This window comes from Podarcis gaigeae, assembly GCF_964106915.1.
Source record: "Podarcis gaigeae genome assembly, chromosome: 2".
Classification (NCBI taxonomy): Eukaryota; Metazoa; Chordata; class Lepidosauria; order Squamata; family Lacertidae; genus Podarcis; species Podarcis gaigeae.
In genome coordinates, this window is record NC_139679.1 from 32,613,093 (window position 1) to 32,632,810 (window position 19,718).

General features: G+C 46.1%; 1 protein-coding gene across 10 annotated transcripts in view; it reads left to right on the plus strand.

The window, feature by feature from the left end:
- Positions 1 to 82: 82 nt before the first annotated feature.
- TMC6 (transmembrane channel like 6) overlaps positions 83 to 19,718 on the plus strand; it is a 29,118-nt gene continuing 9,482 nt past the window's right edge. For 2 of the 10 annotated variants that reach the window (XM_083727499.1, XM_083727507.1), the window contains exons 1-11: positions 83 to 217; positions 6,744 to 6,875; positions 8,965 to 9,089; positions 11,257 to 11,388; positions 11,545 to 11,703; positions 12,427 to 12,532; positions 12,925 to 13,018; positions 15,497 to 15,751; positions 16,855 to 17,051; positions 18,251 to 18,395; positions 19,498 to 19,653. In XM_083727499.1, coding sequence (XP_083583625.1) covers positions 6,820 to 6,875; positions 8,965 to 9,089; positions 11,257 to 11,388; positions 11,545 to 11,703; positions 12,427 to 12,532; positions 12,925 to 13,018; positions 15,497 to 15,751; positions 16,855 to 17,051; positions 18,251 to 18,395; positions 19,498 to 19,653 — 1,425 coding nt within the window. In that variant the 5' untranslated portion in view covers positions 83 to 217; positions 6,744 to 6,819. Of the gene's footprint in view, positions 293 to 339; positions 762 to 2,041; positions 2,205 to 5,945; positions 6,518 to 6,743; positions 6,876 to 8,964; positions 9,090 to 11,256; positions 11,389 to 11,544; positions 11,704 to 12,426; positions 12,533 to 12,924; positions 13,019 to 15,496; positions 15,752 to 16,854; positions 17,052 to 18,250; positions 18,396 to 19,497; positions 19,654 to 19,718 lie in introns of those variants that run through there. The other 8 variants (XM_083727501.1, XM_083727502.1, XM_083727508.1 and 5 more) reach the window with 8 other exon arrangements.

A 19,718-nucleotide genomic window follows, 5' to 3' on the forward strand; every position in this document is an offset into this window, starting at 1 on the left:
AGCCGCCGTTCAATACAAACCTAACCTAGGAGTTTGCTCCAGGTAGATGCTGGAGTGGGGGAGGACTACATCTCCCAGCGTCCTTTGTATAACAGGTGAGGCGCAGGGTGTGGTCTGAGACTGCCGAGACGGGACAAAGGAGACCTTGGAGGGGGGAAAAAGTTTTCTGAATCTTGTGGCTAAGATTCTACTGATCAAAACTACAGGATCCCACTAGGTTAGTGAGTAAGATACAGCAGAAAGGCTGCTTGTGACTTGCTGGACTGAGAAATAACTCAGTTCCCCTTGTTTTGTAAGTACTGAAACATTTTCTTACATTGTTATTGCCTCTGATGATCTGCCGCTGTGTTCTGAGCGGGGATGGGCTACAAACTGAGGACTTTTCTTGTGTCCCCGATGCGTTATCGTTCTGATTCTCAATAGTCTCAGCGTGGGAAGGTAACAAAACTGCTCTGGAAGACCCGTGACCGTCCCTTCTTCTCACACCCACTCGGTTGTATATGTAGGAGAAGTACGGCCTCTTAGATACTCTAACTTGTTTGGCCAAAACGCTTTCTGGCCCATCCTTTATGGTTCAAGAGAGAAAGGGAATAAGATGCCCACGGCGTGCATGTATACAGAAGCAGCTGCCTTTGCTCCCTTCCTCATTCTCTCCCTCCAGGCAGCAAGGGGAAATAAAGAGAGAAAGGCAATAGGAGCAGCTTAGTTTGCTGCAGGGTCCTAAAACTAGTGCCTCGCCAGGAGTTGTGGGCTGGAATCAGGTATGTTTTGTTTTGATTTTTTTTTTTAGTAAAAATGAATAAATCTGCCTTTCTATTGAAAGCCTTCAAAGAGGGGCTGGGCTAAAAGCAGAAATGGGGTATTCTTGGCGTGATGGGCAAAAGGTTATCCAGTGGGACAAGGTGATGTGAAGTTATTAGATCTGCAGCTATTCCTTTTAGAAGTTCTAAGTCACTGCTGCACACAGGAAAGCTTCCCTTGCCTCAACCGAAGTATTGTTTTATTTACTTGTAGCAAAATGCCCAAGACATTGCTAAATATAGTTCATTATGAGAAATATAACATAGCTGCAGTAATTATACGGAAATTTTGGATGCAAGAAAGCTCTGAAACCTTTTATTTTCACTATAACATGATTTTAAAGTCAGCCCCTGTGACTTGGTGTGTGTGGAATTTTTCTAGTTAGTAGGGTTAGCTGGGCCCCACCTTTCATATTCCACGTACCCTACTGAAGCACTTTCAAACAATGAAAAGTAATGCTAGGGTCACAAGCAAGTTTACTTGCAAGAAAGTGCCAGTGACCTTGGTTGAGTTGTTTCCAAGTAGCCCGAGATGTTAAGCGCCAATGTAAGAAAGGGGAATTGGGTAGTGGGTTGTGGTAAACTGAAGTGGTGCCTGGACTTTTTTTTTCAAAAGTAGTCTCTTCTGCCAGAGTGCCAGTGTGATTGACAGTCTCCTTGTTCTGGCAAGTAAATGAGGTGTTTGGGGTTGAGAAAAATGAGCAAAGCTGGGTACTGCTTTCCTTTTCTTTGATGTGGTCCTTGTTTCACAGTGGCAGTTTAAATGGAAACTTTTCATTAAAAGTTAAAGGTTGTTTTTCAGCTGACTAGAGATATTTTGTTAAATGCCAGTGTGCTTTACAAATTAAACCTATACCCCTAGGTAATTATATACTGTACTGTATATGATTTTAGTTGGGATGATCCTAATAAATTGGATATTCTGCTAAGTGGTGCCGCTTGCTAGGTGTGGGTGTGTTGTACTCTCCTTCGAGTGAGGCTGTGAAGGCTGTTTTGGTTAACTCCTGCACTTCAGAATTTACCGCTGTGCTTCTCTGACTCCTCCTGGGCTGTCCTGCTGTATCAGACCAGATACCGTAATATGAAAGAGCTGTCTGCAGAAAAGGAATAGGGGGAGGGTGGAGGATGAGGCTGCAGCCTGTGCTTCTTGGCACAGCAGAAGCAGAGATCTTTGGAACACTTTCTTGGCCCTGCAGGCAAGCCTTGGGCATGCAGCAGTTCTATTCTTTCCATTATTTCAGAAGCTGCTGTGGAGAGAAAGTAAGAATGCAAAGGTATGTCAGGATGGAAGCATGCCTTTGCCTTCTGCCAGGGAAGTAGGATGCGCTGGGCTAGGCTCTCTCTAGCCCTGGAAGCGTGAGGAATTTCATGGAGTTCAGAGGTCTTCTGGGTGTCCTTACACTGGTAAGTAAGCTATCTGGTTTGGGGATGAGAATTACCAATTGCACTAAGGGCACATCCTGCCAGCTTTCTTTCTGCATTCCTATTTGGGTGCTGAATTGGCAGTGCAAAAAGTGTTTTTGAAAGAGGCACTGTTTCTCTGGGGGCACCACCCTACTCACTGCAGGAAGCCAGATGTGAGCCCTGCCCTGCCCTGCCCTGCCCTTGTTAACTGGCAGGTGATCAGTTCAGTCCAAAAACCCCACTACATCTGGAATGCAGCAGCACAAAGGCACCAGAGCAGTGCTCCTAACTGCTTAGCCAATCCTGGCTCTCATGGGTGACCATCCTGAGACTGCTTTGATGTTTCATTTAGGACAGGAGGCGGTAAACCTATTTCCCTCCAGATATTGGACTCCCAACTCCTAGCAGCCCCAGCCAGCATGGCCAATGGTCAGGGATGATGAGACTTGTAGTCTAGCTACATCTGGAGGGCCACATGTACCCCCCTCCAATGTTCTAGGATTCCCACAGGATGGTCCTGACCTGCCCATTGTCCCCTGCATGTAACCTAGTGTAGGAGGTTTCACTCTAACTGAGCAACAGTAGCTTTAGCAGTTCTGGTGTTGAATATGGGCTTCTTGGTTCTTAAGAATTCTTACAGGAAAGCATACTTCCATATGGAAGAAAGCGCGGGTGCATCATATGACAATTTTACACATCTCCGTTTCATCCTAATATATACCCAGTGAAACAGATGCATGCAGACATCACATGTAACAATCTGCACATGAGTTTCATCCTTTTCCCTACATAGAACTGTTCCTGTTCTGGTGAATGTATAGGAATGGGTGTGCAGCCCAACCCATTATCTGTCCAAACATGCCCACAGGCTGGGTGAGCAAAACACTGAAATTCCTGTTGCTGGGGGCTGGGAGGAGAGGCCTGAATGTACTGCGATTAACTCTTCTATGTCCAGTGGTGGCCATGCCTGTTGTAATTATTCTTCTCCTGTGTGGCTGCCAAGAAGCGATAATTAAGCCGCCACTGAGATTTGTGTTAAGTTAGAAGTGGATGCAGCTGCTCCCCAACATAACCCTGTGCACGCTGTAGTAATGAGAGTCTGTGTGTGCCCCCATACTGTGCAAAATCATTGTTTCTCTGTGATTTGGCATTTATTCTAAGAAGGGGGAAAGAATACTGCCTCCGGCCATTTGCATAGTTAAGAGTTCATTTACACATGCATAAATTTGACCGGTGCCTGCTGCCTAATTTTGCAGATGTTAAATGAAAACTGGCCATGGTGCAAGTCTACTTCAGCCCAAAGAGAATAGTCCTATTAAAAATGGGGGAATGCATAAAGTATGGCTGGGGAGGTACGTGAATGTTTGGGATATATAGATGCTCTAAAAACCAAACTGCAGGAGACGGGTGTGACTCTTTGCTTGGACAAAGGCTGTAGCAAAGGCCTGGCATTCTGGCATTCTATTAGGCTGATGTTAAAGCATGCTAGGAGAAAGCATGCTAATTTATATGGGTGCAGAAAAAGGGTTGGCAGCCACGACTGGGCAAACAAATGCCTTTTGTTGCATCGTTGCTGTACCAGCTGCCTGGCCCCCTGCATTCTGGTGAGAAGCAAGAGAGCGTAAAGCTTGGGGTTTACATACAGGCAGCTTACATGCCACACATTTAAAGTTCCCTATGAATCCCTGGAACTATAGTTTGTTAAGGGACCTGGGAATTGTAGTTCTGTGAGGGATAAACGACAGTTCCCAGAATTCTTGGCAGGGGTGGGATGTACTTTAAATAAATACAGTGGTACCTCTAAATACGAAAGGGATCCGTTCCGGAGCCCTGTTCGCATCTGGAAGCAAACGTAACTAGCAACGGCATGTCTGCGCACGCGCCGCTTTTCGCCGCTTCTGCACATGCGCATGACGTCATTTTGAGTGTCTGCACATGCGCAAGTGGCAAAACCTGCAAGTAACGCGCTCCGTTACTTCCGGGTTGCCGTGGAGTGCAACTTGAACGCGCTCAATTCGAAGCGTATTCAACCCGAGGTATGACTGTAGTGTGTACAGAGGCAGAGTTCTAAGTGTTCCAACAATACCAGTCTGCATCAGACGCCATTGCTGAGCTACTGTACAGGACTAAACCTTTCTGCTTGCTCTGATAAGGAATTCAGAAGATCAGTGGTTGTTCCTAGCAAGCATGAACTTGGGGCCAAGGTTTCCTCAGGCTTGTTGTTGGAGGCAGCCAGGGCAGTAGTATGGGACGTTGTTAAGTTTCACGTTATCTTCGCAATAGGTTTCAGGTCAGCCAGTTGACTTCCTTTCTGCAGGCTTAATCATTAAAACGCAGCTCCTGGACATTTTAGCTGAAATCTCTTTCAGGGCTGCTTGAAGGAGAGGAGTAGAGCGTTTTGCTGTAAGACCTGCCTCCATCAGTACTCCTAATACAATTCCCGCTTTAGCCAAAAGAGAGAAGTTGATGAATAATGTTAAGCAAGGTCAAAAGAAAGGCCCAAGGGTTCAGGGAGCTGTAACTGTGAGGGAAGCGTGGAAGCTCTGGGTGGAGGCATGGTAAGATGGTTCCGGCCTATGGAAGGCCGAAATGAAAAGAAGACAGAACAACTTTTGCCACATAGAAAAAGCCTGAAAGAGCCCAAAATGTCAACAGAGTGAGGAGAAATAAGTTGGGTCAGCATATAATAAAGAAAGCTCTAGAATAATTTCAGTATTTAAGCAAGGCTTCCTAACTGTGAGATGAGTCACTAACAAAAGTTCCCATGGGAGTGCTGCATTCCCATAATAAATCTCTCTCACAGATGGTCTGAGGAGGGGCCATAGCCCAGTGGTAGAATGTCTGCCTTGCATGGAGAAAGTCCCAGGTTCAGTCCCCAGCATCTCCGAACAAGTTTGGGTAACCTGTAGCTGGCACCTGCCATCATGGTCCCTGGTTGGGGATAATAGTAGTTTTGGTCTAGCATTGAGGCACCTCTGGTCCTCCAGATGTTACTGAACCCCAGCTCCCATTGTCCCTGCCCGTATTTCATGCTGGCTAAGGCTGGAGGGCCACAAGTTCCCTCGCCCTTACCTAGAACAACCGGGTTACGGTTTCAAGAAGTAAGGGCACTACACTGTTGTTGTTTTTCTTCTGCAGTATTGATGTAGGCTTGTGAAATAACGGGTGTCCCTTGCACCAGGCTCTAAAATTTGAGACCTCCTTCAAAGCAAAAAATATGTTGCAACTCCTCCTGAACTGAGCGACACAGGATGAACAAAGTGATTTCCTGGCTATGGACGTCAGAACTATGGGCAACCATGCTCAGCTTTTATCTTGTGTGTAAAACACACTTCAGGCATCCAGTCATTTATTTCCTTCATTCTCCCATGTGCCCTAAAAGCTTCAGACTTTTCCTGGAACCTGAAGCAGGAGTTCCTGGTGTTTCCTGTCAGGCAGGAAGCACCAGCTGCTTTGTTTGCTGTAGTTCTCAGTGCACTGAAGCAAGTGAGGCATTTTGTGAGGGAACTATTTAATCCATGGGTAGGCAAACTAAGGCCCAGGGGCTGGATTCGGCCCAGTTGCCTTCTAAATCCAGCCCGCGGCCGGTCTGCGAATCAGCGTGTTTTTACATGAGTAGAATGTGTCCTTTTATTTAAAATGCATCTCTGGGTTAATTGTGGGGCATAGGAATTCGTACATATTCTTCCCCCCCCAAAAAATATAGTCCAGCCCCCCACAAGGTCTGAGGGACAATGGACCAGCCCCCTGCTGAAAAAATTTGCTGACCCCTAAATTCCGAGTGATGATGAGGGACTTCTGTTCCTCTCCACCCTTAAGAATGTCAGGGTTGGGCTCTCCTTATCCCTTGGAAGCCAAGCAGCCTTTGTGCACTGAACTGCAAAGAAAAACCCTTATCTCCCTGGCAACATGTGGCGACAGCTGGTGTAGTCTGATGAAGGCCGAGGCAGTCAAAATAAACTTTAGTGAGTTTGTCTGCTCCCAGAGCAGAGCGGGCGGATGTATGAGAAGCACCTGCATGTGGGTGGGTTCATGAGAAGCACTCCCCTGCCCTTTCAGTCAAGAGAATGGAGAAAGCCACTCTTGTTCGCCCCTGAGCGGGTGGAGTTCTGACTGTCCTGGAATCTGCTGCTCTGTGTGTGTTATCTCAGTGGTGAAATGCAGAGCAAGGTCACTGCACCATGCTGAATTGCAGCCTTTGTCTCGACCTCCGTTTCCTTCCTCTTCGCAGTGTTTTGCTCCTAGCTGACTGGGCTGCTGTGGCGGTAGACATTTGCCTTCTGTTTAAAAGAGTCTTGCAGCGGGAGTTGAAGGTAGCTTTGTGTTCCTGGTCTTGTGGTCCTCCTTGTAGCACAGAGACAGCTCATAACTCCAGACCTAGCTTTGCTGTCTGTGGGAGTCAAAAGGATTAAGCCAGATCAGTCGTCCTAACCTCAAAAGTCTTGTGATCTCGTGTGTAGCAGCGCTGAGCCCCAAAGTGGGGCCACCTCAGCAGAAGCAACTCATCGGTGACAGGATCCTTCTCTAACTTGCATTTAGAAACGCCGTCGGACTGAGCCATGAAGAGGCAAGCAAACCAGTAGGCAAGCGATTGGTGCTGTTGAGGGAGGACAACATGTCTCACACAGTGGCCTTCACCTTTCCTGCCACTGAGAGCAGGGAGGCTGCCAGGTGAGTGACAGTATTTTAAATGATGTAAATTAATGAAAATACACTTGGGCCTCATTAACTCCATAGTGTTGGGGGTATTGAAATTGCCAATATGGGTTTTAGTTTTGTTTTGTTGCCCTAAATTGTCTTCATCCTGAAATTTGGTATCTGTGTAATGCTTTAGAGAAGGGATTACGTAACTCAATAGGTAGAGGACCTGATTTGCATACAGAAGGTCCCATGTTCAGTCCCCAGCATCTTCAGGTAGGGCTGGGAGGGTCCCAGACAAAACTGATCTAGATGGACAGGTGGTTTGGTGACTTTAGTCAGTATAAGGCAATTTCCTGTGTTCCTGTTCCAAGGCATCCTAGTCACTCATGCCTTATTTCCCTTCAAATGGAAGACTCAACAGATATTTCCAGAAATCTAGAAGCACTAACCTGGCAACGGGGAAAGTCTGAAAGAGGACATGATTGTTCTCTCTTGTGCGCAAAACAGAACCCAGCTGGTTACACCACTTCCTTGGTAACTAGGAAGTTGAAATGTGGTATCCTGATAACCACAGAAGTCCGAAGGGGGCGCTTCCAAGGCTCTCCCTGGAAGCAGGGGGCAAATAAATGTACCACAAGGATACTTCCAGGCCCCCCCGAAAGCTGAACTTTGGCATGCACAAAGTTCTGGACATGCCAACTATTAGAAATACCTGGAAATTGGACATTTTTGTTCAAAAGATGGGGCCTGAGGGATTTACTTCATTGTAGAGGATAGATTCCAGCGCACAGTGAAGCAGACCACACATGTGATGGAATATTGGAAAGTTCTTCTGATTCATCTACGTTTGCAGAATGCAAGCTTTCTTTAATGGCACGAGAAAAAACTTACTGGGACAGGCAGGTGGTCTATTTTAGTCCTTGGCTCCAAAATTTATTCAGCTGTGCACAAGTTGAGAGAAGCCTACGGCTAACTGCACAGAGCAATAATAGATTACTCCACCACATATGTAATTTGCATTCATCCCCAGCATGTTTCAAAACAACAGAAGGATGCCAATCACCCTACCTAAACTTTTAAAATGTTCCTTTCCTTTCATAAGAATTGTCTGATCTTTTGATGAAAGATATTCTACTTCCCATGGTTGAACCATGTGGCAATGAGTTCCACAGTTCCTTGTAGTACAAATGGCAAAGCTTGGAACTGGGAAACTAGAGGTACAGGATTTATGCACCTATGGGCTCTGCAAGCAAAGGGAAATGGTACACATAGATTTCATTAATCTTGCCTCTGAACTAAGGCACTTCTCAAAATCCTTTTCATTAGATAGAGTGAGGCAGCCCCCTCAGGTGACAGGTGCTGGGGGCAGCAGCAGCTCCCTGCTCCTCTTGAGCTTCCCCTCCCCTAGCCATTCCTCACTGTTGTCATAGGCCCTCTCTTAGGTCTGTTGCCTTAGGTGTGGTGGAGGTAAAGGGACCCCTGACCATTAGGTCCAGTCGTGACCAACTCTGGGGTTGCGGGCTCATCTCGCTTTACTGGCCGAGGGAGCTGGCATACAGCTTCCGGGTCATGTGGCCAGCATGACTAAGCCGCTTCTGGCGAACCAGAGCAGCGGACGGAAATTCCGTTTACCTTCCCGCCGGAGCAGTACCTATTTATCTACTTGCACTTTGACGTGCTTTCGAACTGCTAGGTTGGCAGGAGCAGGGACCGAGCAATGGGAGGTCACCCCATTGTGGGGATTCGAACCGCTGACCTGATCAGCAACTCCTAGGCTCTGTGGTTTAACCCACAGCGCCACCCACGTCCCTGTGGTGGAGGACCTGTGTCTAAAACTGGTGGTCCACGGTTACTGCTTTGATGACTGATAATAAACACTGCCTTGTGGGACATCTCTATTCTTAGGCTCTATATACACCTGACTCCTAGCATTATCCTATACATGGATCCAGTTGGGAGTTAGGATGCTGTCTTCTTAGGCAATGCACCAGCTTAATGCTTTAGTTGAAATTCCTGCATTGCAAGGGGGTGGACTAGATGGCCCTCGGGATCCCTTCCAACTCTACCATTCGATGATTCTATGAATAATTCTGGATCCTGGTTCTCTGTTCCCCCACAGCCAGGACATAAGTCCTTATGATGAAGGTGCTGTTCACGATTCCTTCCACCAGCTCATCGAGGAGCAGAGCTGGCTGGCTGAACAGGAGGAGGTGGAGATGCAGAATCTGGCTCCCAGAGGCAGAGGTGAGACAATGTGACTCAGTGTTGAGAACTGCTGGGTGGATATCATCCCTCTGATTGCTGCAGGGAAATAGCTGTGATGGAGTGTGATTTGTGTGGTGAAAGTAATTTTTCTTGATTCTGCTTTTCCTCAGAGACCAATGTGGTTGTAGAGCAGGAGAAAAACCTGGGGAAGTGTTCTGATGTAGCTTCTAAGTTTTCACTTAGAAAGTCAGGGTTGACAGATATTGCTAAATGCACAGCGTCCTAATTTCAGAACATTTTAGCCTCCACTAAAATGCAGGAGTGCTACAGCTAATCAGAGTTGTTTTATTTCAGAGAAGCTGATTTTGCAATCTGATCTGTATGTAGAGAAAGTAGAATGAAAACAAACTGTTATATTTTCACATCTTTTTTTATTCTATTTTCAGCCAGTTCTTTCTTCTACAAGAACCCTGCAAAGTAGGTTAGGCTAAGACATGGTGACAGTGACCTTAATGACTGAGTGGATATTTGAACCTTGGTGTCCCTAGCCCTAGCCTGGGCCTCTTAACAACTGCACCACACTGGCTTGCAGAAGCCGGTGAATTTTACCCAAAGCAAAATTCAGTTACTTTGGCAAATACAGTAGAAACAGCTCTGTCTGTTCTTTGGATAATACTGTATAATATTCTTTCCAAGGGAGACTATACAGCTAACATTGCTACAGCACTCAAAGACGAGAGCATTGCTACCATGACAAAGACCTTCAAATGGTCTGAGGTGTACCGTAGATTGCGGCGTATTAGGCAACTGGGAGTATTAGACAACCCCCAAAAATGGCAGCTGCAATTTGGGGGTTCGTCTTCTAAGCCCAGTTGCCTAATACGCTGGGCAGCTCCACGCTGGGAGAAAGCCGTGCGGAGTGGAGCACGCCGCCCCTGCTGCAGCAGCCGGCGGTGGGGGTGGGCTCCACTCTGCACTGCGCCGCCAATACCCAGCATATAAGACAACCCCCGACTTTTTAACCTCTTTTCCGGGGTTAAAAAGTCGTCTTATACGCCGGAATCTACGGTATATCGAAAGTGTCCCTATGTAAGTTATATACTATTGGTTTTGTTCTGTTTACTCAGAAACTTTAGATGTCTCCAAGACATAGTGATAAGAGAATTTTGGAATTGTGTGCTTTAAGAATTTCCACATATTTCAGCTGTTTTGTTTTCTTGTTTATTTGCAAAATGATTTATATAAAACACCAGTTGTAATTGTGACAGTAATTATTGTATTTTAAGTAACTTGATGTGCTTGCAGATTAAGAGACAGATTTGGCAGTGAACTTGTGAGATTCTCAGATGTGATTAAAGTTGAGATGTTTTTGGGTTGTTGTTGTTTTGCTTTTTTGTTGTGCTGAATATTAATTTCACTCTTCATGTGTTTTCGGAAGCCTCTGGCAAGAAACACTGGGGGAGATTTCCCAGGGGTATAGACGACTCAGCCTAGATGACAAAATGTGCCATTTAATTTAATTTAGTTTATAATAATCTCCCAAGGGCTCCTTGAAGCTTCCTTTGTTAACAGCATTGAAGCTGTGGATAACTCAAAAGGTGTAGAAACCAAAGAACCTGGACACACACACATATATCAGTGCAAGGATGGGTTTCCACAACAATGCAATGTCTCAGACCATCAGGAAGGCAGCATAATTGCTGTACCATGCATACAAGTTTCACATATCTATGAATAAGTACATTCTATTAGTGCACCTAATTTTTGCCATCTCTGGCAAGTGGTTGGGGCCTTCAGGGGAGAGAAGAAGGAAGTTCCATTGTGCAAATTGAAGTCTGTTGGCACTAGCAGAACTGGAGTGTTGCAATACTCACAGAAAATGCTATTGTTCATTAAAGATTTTCATATTTAATGCTGGACCAGATGGGTCGTATGCCTGATTCAACGTTTGTTCTTAAGTCTGCTGTGGAACGAAAGGTTGGTCCTGAGTTGAGGTTGGGGAGAGAAGGCACAATAAGTTCAAAAGTGGTAGCAAAGTATTTAAAAGTTCGAGAAGCACGGCTTTTATTTAAAACGAGGGAGCATGCACGGAACTGAAAATGAAAAGTAGGTAAGGAGGATCCCTGCTCCAAAGGGGCAACACCCCTTCCACCTCCCTACCCAAGACTATGCAGTAAAAATAATTTTGTTCCTCCCTTCCCTCCAGAGAATCTGGCCTACACGGTTTCTCCTCCACGCCGGACTGAGGCTTGGGAGGCACCAGGGCAAATGGCAGAACATCCGGACTTCTCCTCAGCCACTCTGCGCATCCTGGCCAGCATGCCCAGCCGAACTATTGGTGAGTTGGAGCAAGCCTGCGAGGAAGTCCCTTTGCAAGAGTCAGGGTCTCAGAGTTAAGGCTTTTCAGCATGGGGCACAAATGATAGGGACTGAAAGTTCTCCATGGTATCAGACCAGGAGCCTTCCTCTCATCTTCTTTCTCATCCACTTGCAGGCCGCAGCAGAGGAGCTGTCATCTCCCAGTATTGTAACCGCACTGCCCGGCTGCGCCGGAAGAGCACCCGCGCTCCTCTTCAAGAAGTGTCCCGCTCCGCGCGGCCCAGCATTCGGCAGCTTGATCTAGACCTGGATTCCAGCCATGAGGAAGAGGATAGTAAGTCCGCTATGGAAAGCTTGGGGAGATGCATACTCTGGCAAAAAATTGGAAGGGGCCGTGTACTCATTGTGCAGCTGTCTGAGTGATGAGCATTTTAGGGAAATAATAATAATAATAATATGTTATATACACACACACACACACACACACACACACACACACACACCCCACCCATCTGGCTGGGCTTCCCCAGCCACTCTGGGTGGCTTCCAACAAAATATTAAAGTATAGTAATCCATTAAACATTAAAAGCTTCCAATAATAATAATTTATGGTCACTGTTCTGTGCATATGGTTCACCCTTCCAAATATTTGCATCATTAGAACAATTGGACTTTTTCACCAGAGCAGGTGGGTCAGAATACCTTTCCAGGCCAATGACTGCTCAGAAGACCAACTACTGTAGCCCTTCAAGGTGGCATTATCATGTTATGGCCCTGTCTCAAGAAAATGCACAGGGTCAGCCTTGCCAGGAACGGCCATGGAACAAATACTTTTCCAGAGCTGCAGAATCCAGTGTGTGGTTTATTTCTTGTTTTCTGTGTGACTTGTTTGTTTTAATACCCAGTTCAAAATGTGTAAGGAAGGGGAGCCAAGGAGGTACTTTTTTCTTTTTTTGACATTTTCTCTCTCTCGCCAAAATGCCTGCCATTGGAAATGCAGCTGGGTTTACCTCCTCCAGGAGTGGCCTTTAAACATCCTGTATACTTCCCTCCCTAGACAAACGCAGCCTCCTGGTGAAAGAACTCCGGAGCCTGCCAGCCAGCCAGCGCATCAGCATGCTGAGAACAATGCCTCTAAGCCTGGGCGAGAAGTGCAAGCTGAGGTCAGTGCCTTTAAGCCATTTCAGCACTACTAAAATGGGCAGGAATGATATTCAGTGGCACTCGCCCTGTGGAACACCCTCCCACCAGATGTCAAAGAAATAAACAACTACCTGACTTTTAGAAGACATCTGAAAGCAGCCCTCTTTAGGGAAGTTTTTAATGTTTGATCTTTTATTGTGTTTTTAATATTCTGTTGGAAGCTGCCCAGAATGGCTGGGGAGGCCCAGCCAGATGTGCGGGGTATAAGTAATAAATAATAATAATAATAATAATTGCAATCAAGGGAGCAGTTGGTGAGTGTGCTGAACGACATGAGGAGCTTGTACTTTTCATCTAAAAAGCACCCTTTTGCAATGATTCTATAAAAATCCTTCTGTCTGTCCCTTTGTAGGCAGGAATCAAGTGGGTATTCGGGCACCTTGATGAAACCCAAGACAAGAGCTCCTTTGTCACATTGCAGCCGTCTTAAATACCACATCATCATAGTAAGTCAGCTTCACCTGCCCTGCATAGTCCTGGGCCGCATCTGTGCCATACCTTTAAAACACTTTAATACCCCATTATTATTATTATTATCATTATTATTATTAATTACAATAAATCTGTTAAGTTGTGGGTGAACATATCAGACAACACAGCGATGATTCAAACAGCTCCTCTTTATTCAGAGGCCAGAACAGAACTGAACTGAAGGGCTCAGTCAGCGTGCTTATATAGAGCTCCAGTACAACGTTACTGTAGCAACTTTCTAAAACTATCCAATCACTGAACGTCACTTTCGATCCTTCATTTGCATAAAAACTATCCAATCAATGAACGTCACTTTCGATCCTTCATTTGCATAACTATCTACAGTATCCCCCTGCTGGCCCAGGGTGAGAACCTCAGTACATAACAAAAACAGCACAGCACCAGCCCTTTCCTTAAACACAGTCAGTTCCTGAAAGCCTGTTGCAATAAAAAAGACTTCACCTTCAGGCAGAAGGACAACAAGGAGGGAGCAGGCCTAGGTTCTCTAGGGAGAGAGTGCCAAGGTCTGGGAGAAGGCTTTCTCCCGCGTCCCTTCCAAACGTGCCTGTGAGGATGGCGGGACTGAGAGAAAGGCCTCCCCTGAATATCTCAGAACCCAAGCAGCGGTTCATGGCTTCCTGCAAAGAATCCTGGGAACTGTAGTTTGTTAAGGGTGCTGACTGGTATTAGGACATCTCAGTTCCCCTCACAGAGCCACAGTAGTGGCTTAACAATCAATCCCTCTTCTTGGTGAACTCTGGGAATTGCAGCTCTGTGAAGCAAATAGGGGTCTCCTAGCAACCTGCAGCACCCTTAACCAACTACAGTTCCCAGGATTTGTTTGGAGGTAGCTGTGACTATTAAAGTTGTATACTACTGATTTAAATGTATGCTGTAGAAGTAGCCCTGGAAAGGGCAGCCTGCTTTGGCACCACCAGCTGCCCCCAGAAAGAGAGAAGAATCTCTGCTTCTACCCATTGAAGGTGCTGCTAAATGAGGGCATAACTTTACCAACACCCTTTCTATATAGGCTCCTTTCCCCTTTATCAGCAAGGTTGCCTAACTGAGGCCAATTCCTTTCATACAACTAATGAAATCCCTCATTTGTCCATACAACAGCTTCCCAAGCACTCCATTAGTATATCTATATTGTGAGGAGAAAAACAGACTCAGAGGCCTCTCTGGGAAGAAGTGTGGCCTCCAGAATCTTCCTTACATAGCTGTGGAAATATCTATCAGAATCCTTCTAAGAAATCTGTGGGGTATTTAAGGATTTGAGATAGTAATTGTTGAAGGCTTCGGCCCAACTTTTGCCAGTTACGGAGTTTGTGTTAATGCCATCAAGGCATTAAAATGTTTTTGGAGCCTCTTTCTAAGTTTCTTCTAGTGCCGTTGGAGTGTTGTATTCAAGGCCTGGCTTCAAATTCGCACTCAGACATGAAGCTCTCTGGGTGACTTTGGGCCAGTAGCTTGACCTACCTCGCAGGATTGTTGTGGGATGAGATTTTTTTTTGGGGGGGGGAGAATCATGTACATTACCTTGACCTCCTTCAAGGAAAGGTGGGATAGAAATGAAGTAAATAGATAATGGAAGACTTATGTCAGCTTTCTCTTCAACACAAGTTCATTTTTGGCTTTGCTCGCATTTTGAGAAGACACCATGTTAGGCTCCAAGCTAGTCTTGGAGAGGAGGCAATTAATATTCTTATGACATTCTTACTGTGCCACATGCAAAGCAAATATTTACTCATTTTGTGCCGCACCCCAGTGAGCTAGAACATTGTAATTCACTCTTCAGAGATTGTGGCCCAGTGGTTTGCTCAAAACAGGCGGTGACTGCATGTTTCACATAATGTAGCAGCTCCCAAACTTCTTTCTCCGCCACAGACCACTTAAAAATGGCTGAGGGTCTTGGTGGGACCACTTAATGGATTTTCTGCCTGTTGTGGCAGCTGTAGTTCCATAGAATTCAAAGGGCGATACGATAAAACACAATATAAGAAATAAGCAATGAAAATACGATTAAAATTTAATACAAATATCCAATGTGATTGATGTGGCATCTCCCATCTTCAACCACAAATTCACAGATGCTCAGCAGACCCCCTGAATGAAACTAGCAGACCACAGTTTGGGAACCCCTGACACAATGGATTTCAGTGGTTTTACTTATCCTGCCAAGGCCAACGGGAAGGAGTCCAGCAGGGTGGTTGGATGCTTAGTCCAGTGTAGCTCAGGTGCTTGGGTGGTCAACTAAATAGTTGCACTAATGCAAGGGGATTTCCTCCCTCTCCTTCTCTTGCACATGACCTGGACCCTCACCAGGACATGGAACAATCTGCTTAACTGTGTGTTGGTGAAACACACCTGTAGGACCCCAACCAATGGCTTGCTGAAAGCTACCATCTCTTCAGCTGAAGGGCTTTTCTGATCAAAGGCTGCTTTCCCTGCAGGGGTTCCGGAATCTCTGGTACAGCCTTCTGTCCCTCCGTCACACCCTCCAGCCCTGGCATTATTCCCTCAAGCAGATCAGCGGTCGCTTTGGGTCCAGCATCCTCTCCTACTTCCTGTTCCTCAAGACTTTGCTCATGTTCAATCTCTTCTTGTTCCTGCTCCTGCTGGTCTTCGTGGTTGCCGTGCAGGCTGCTTACCCTCCTACCACACCCAACAGCAAAGCCTTCACGGGGCTTGAGCCCCTCACTGGAGCGGTAAGCATTTGTCGAATACATCTGATGTCCCTTTGCTGCCATTGGAATAAAGCAGCGTACTTCTAATCGTGGCATGTGTGGAGTGATATTAAAAATGGGGGTGAATAAACTGTGGCCGAGGGACACAGGTGGCGCTGTGGGTTAAAGCCTCAGTGCCTAGGACTTGCCGATCGAAAGGTCGGCGGTTTGAATCCCTGCGGCGGGGTGCGCTCCCATCGTTCGGTCCCAGCGCCTGCCAACCTAGCAGTTCGAAAGCACCCCCGGGTGCAAGTAGATAAATAGGGACCGCTTACCAGCGGGAAGGTAAACGGCGTTTCCGTGTGCGGCTCTGGCTCGCCAGAGCAGCGATGTCACGCTGGCCACGTGACCCGGAAGTGTCTCCGGACAGCGCTGGCCCCTGGCCTCTTGAGTGAGATGGGTGCACAACCCCAGAGTCTGTCAAGACTGGCCCGTACGGGCAGGGGTACCTTTACCTTTACCTTTAAACTGTGGCCATTCAGATTTCCTAGGAGTTTGATTCCCATCAGGCCCAGACAGCACAGGCAGTGGTCAGGCACGATAGGAGCTGTAGTCCAGCAAGATTGGGAGGGCCACAAATCCCCCATCACAACGTAAAATATGCCTTTCTCCTTATTCCAACACTACTTCTGGAAACAATTGCACAGCAGAGGTGTTTGCTTAGCCCATGAGGGTTTTTAAAAACCCGACTCCTCTGAGAAGAAATGGGGGAATTGTGAGTACAGTGGTACCTTGGGTTACATATGCTTCAGGTTACAGACATTTCAGGTTACAAACTCTGCTAACCCAGAAATAGTACCTTGGGTTAAGAACTTTGCTTCAGGATGAGAACAGAAATCGCGTGGCGGCAGCACAGCGACAGCGGAGGCCCCATTAGCTAAAGTGGTGCTTCAGGTTAAGAACAGTTTCAGGTTAAGAACGGACCTCCGGAACAAATTAAGTACTTAACCCAAGGTCATCAGTGTCATCAGTGGTTGTGTCAAGCATGCATGCGCGAGCCATCCCCATGTTGCTGTGCCCAAGTTCCTTGGGCAAAGAGTAAAGCACTTGAAGGACTGGAAACCATTTCTCTCTTCTCCTTGCAGGGCTACTTCAATCACACATTGATGTATTACGGCTACTACAGTAACTTCACACTGAATGACCCCTGCACATTCAGCCCTAACAGCAGCACAACTTGCAGGCAGGCCAGGCCTGTCCATCTGCCATACAATATGCCACTGGCTTACGTGTTAGCCTCCGGCGTCTCCTTCTTTGTGACCTGCCTTCTGCTGGTGTACAGGTGAGATGATACGGGTTTCAGGAGTTTTCTTTGCTTTTTCTCTTACACAGGACCTGTCCTCAACCTTTTCATTTTGTCTTTCCTTCTTGGTTGCATTTAGAAAATGTCTAGGTATCTTCCATATTCTGCATCCTTCCTGATTTTTTACAATTCCCTGAAAATAATATTAATTTTATTATTTATACTTCACCCATCTGGCTGGGTTTCCCCAACCACTCTGGGGAAAACAGAGGTGCTGGGCTCCAAATAACACTTCCTCATTCCCATCAGTATTTCTTACTGCTTTTTTTGCTGCAGTCTGGTACACCCAACCTTCTCCAACCTGGTATCCTCCCATATAATTATAAATTCAGCTCCCCATCATTCCCAGGAGGCAGAGCTGATGGTAAGGGATTGTGGAAATTGCAATCCAGCAGCATTTTGAGGCCTCCAGGATGGGGAAGGATTGCAGCAACAGCAACAAAGCAATCAAGAAGGGGTTCATAATTGCCATTCAAATGTGATAGCATATATTGCAAGTCTAAGTAGTAACATATTTTGTTAAATCTGCAGTCTTGTAAGCAGTTTACAAGAAATGTTAAAAATTATAATAGAATAGTTAAAACATATTTTTAAAGATATTTTTTTTAAAAAAAAAGGTAAAAAGATTTAAACATGTCACCATTTTACAAAAATGATTTAAGCAAGCAGCAAAAAGAGCACAGCAAAGGTGCCAGTCTGGTGTCAATAGGCAGGGAGTTTGAAAGCGTTGTTGCTACCGTGTTATAAGATGGATTTCTCAGAACTGCAGAAAGAGTATTACGTGGCAGCTACAACAGTGTCAGAGTAGTTGAGTAGGCATATAAAGTAAGATGATCCTGCAAGTAAACTGGTCGCAAGCCCTTATGGTTTATTATGACATGTGAACACTAATAATATCTGTTTTAAGGTCTGCAATCCAATGCGCATTTATCTGGGAGTAAGCGCCATGGAACATGATTGGACTTACTTAACTCAGGCAGTGTCAGAATCTCTTCTCTCTTTTTTTCCCCTTTCTTTTTTGCCAGATGGTCAACAATCTGGTATCAGAAAGAGTTCAAATAACTTTAAGAAATGGAAAAAAAAAAATCATGAAGGGTCTTGCTTGGAGGACTTGATTTAAATAAAGTATTTCTAACACAAGCAATCTTGATTGACGGTATCTTCTCCCTCCTTCGCAGCATGTCCCACTCCTTTGGGGAGAGCTACCGTGTGGACAGTGCATCAGGGGACCTGGCAATCAAAGTCTTCTGTGCCTGGGACTACAAGGTGATCCAGAAACGCTCCGTCCGACTTCAGAGTGAAAACATCTGCACTCACCTGAAGGCAAGTACTGAATGTGCCAATTCAGGCTGTGAAAATGCGACAAGATTGGTGGGTAAACCGGTCTCCCTGGGAAGGCTGAGTGATGGGACACTTGAGATCTGATGCAGCAGGATTATTATTATTATTATTATTATTATTATTATTATTATTATTATTTCTACTCCACTCATCTGACTGGGTTGCCACAGCCACTCTGGGTAGCTAGAAATGAGAAGGTAACAAGGCATTCTGTACAGCAGCGATATCTATGCCATGATGCTCATACCTCTCCAAACTGTATAAACTTATCCTGAGAGATGCCTCATGGAAGATAGAGTTTGCTTGCTTTCTGCTGCTCAGAGGGTAGGACCAAACCAATGGCTTCGAGTTACAAGAAAGGAGATTCCAATTAAACGTCAGGAAGAACTTTCTGACAGTAAGAGCTGTTCCAACAGTGGAATGGACTCCCTCAGGAGGTGGTGGACTCCATTGGAGGTTTTTAAGCAGAGATAGGATGGCCATTTGTCAGGGATCGTTTAGCTGTGATTCCTGCATTGCAGGGCGGTGGACTAGATTACCCTTGGGGGTCCCTTCCAACTGGAGAGCCAGTGTGGTGTAGTGGTTAAGAGCGGCAGTCTCGTAATCTGGGTAACCAGGTTCGCGTCTCCGCTCCTCCACATGCAGCTGCTGGGTGACCTTGGGCCAGTCACACTTCTTTGAAGTCTCTCAGCCCCACTCACCTCACAGAGTGTTTGTTGTGGGGGAGGAAGGGAAAGGAGAATGTTAGCCGCTTTGAGACTCCTTAAAGGGAGTGAAAGGCGGGATATCAAATCCAAACTCTTCTTCTTCTTCTTCTTCTCTACAATCCTATGATGACAACAGGTCTGATCTGCTCTTTTGTACAGATAACCTCTCCGTATTACAGAGCAGATTACAGTCACACTCTTTGATTCCTTTGAACTCCCAGGTGCCTCTCCCACAGATTTAGTGCTGGCTCCTTTTGCATTGGGTATATTGCCTACCCCTAAGAAATGCAGATTGGCCACGTAACTAGGAAGTCATGTTGCAGCCCCTGTCCTCATGTATCACTCAGGTGGTTGTTTTTCTTCTTTTCCTTTATCAGGAGTGTCTGGCTGAGCGGCGATCCAGGTCTCGCCCATTAAACCTGTGCAAGAGACTGCAGCGGCTGGCAATCCTACTGATAGCCTGGACTCTGTCTCTGGGCATTGTTCTGGGGTGTGTCCTAGGAGTTCACTACTTCTCTGTATACATTTACCAGGTGAGATGGCTACTACATTGCCATCCAAGGGCCTGCTGTGTTCTTGGCAGCAAGCATTATCTCTG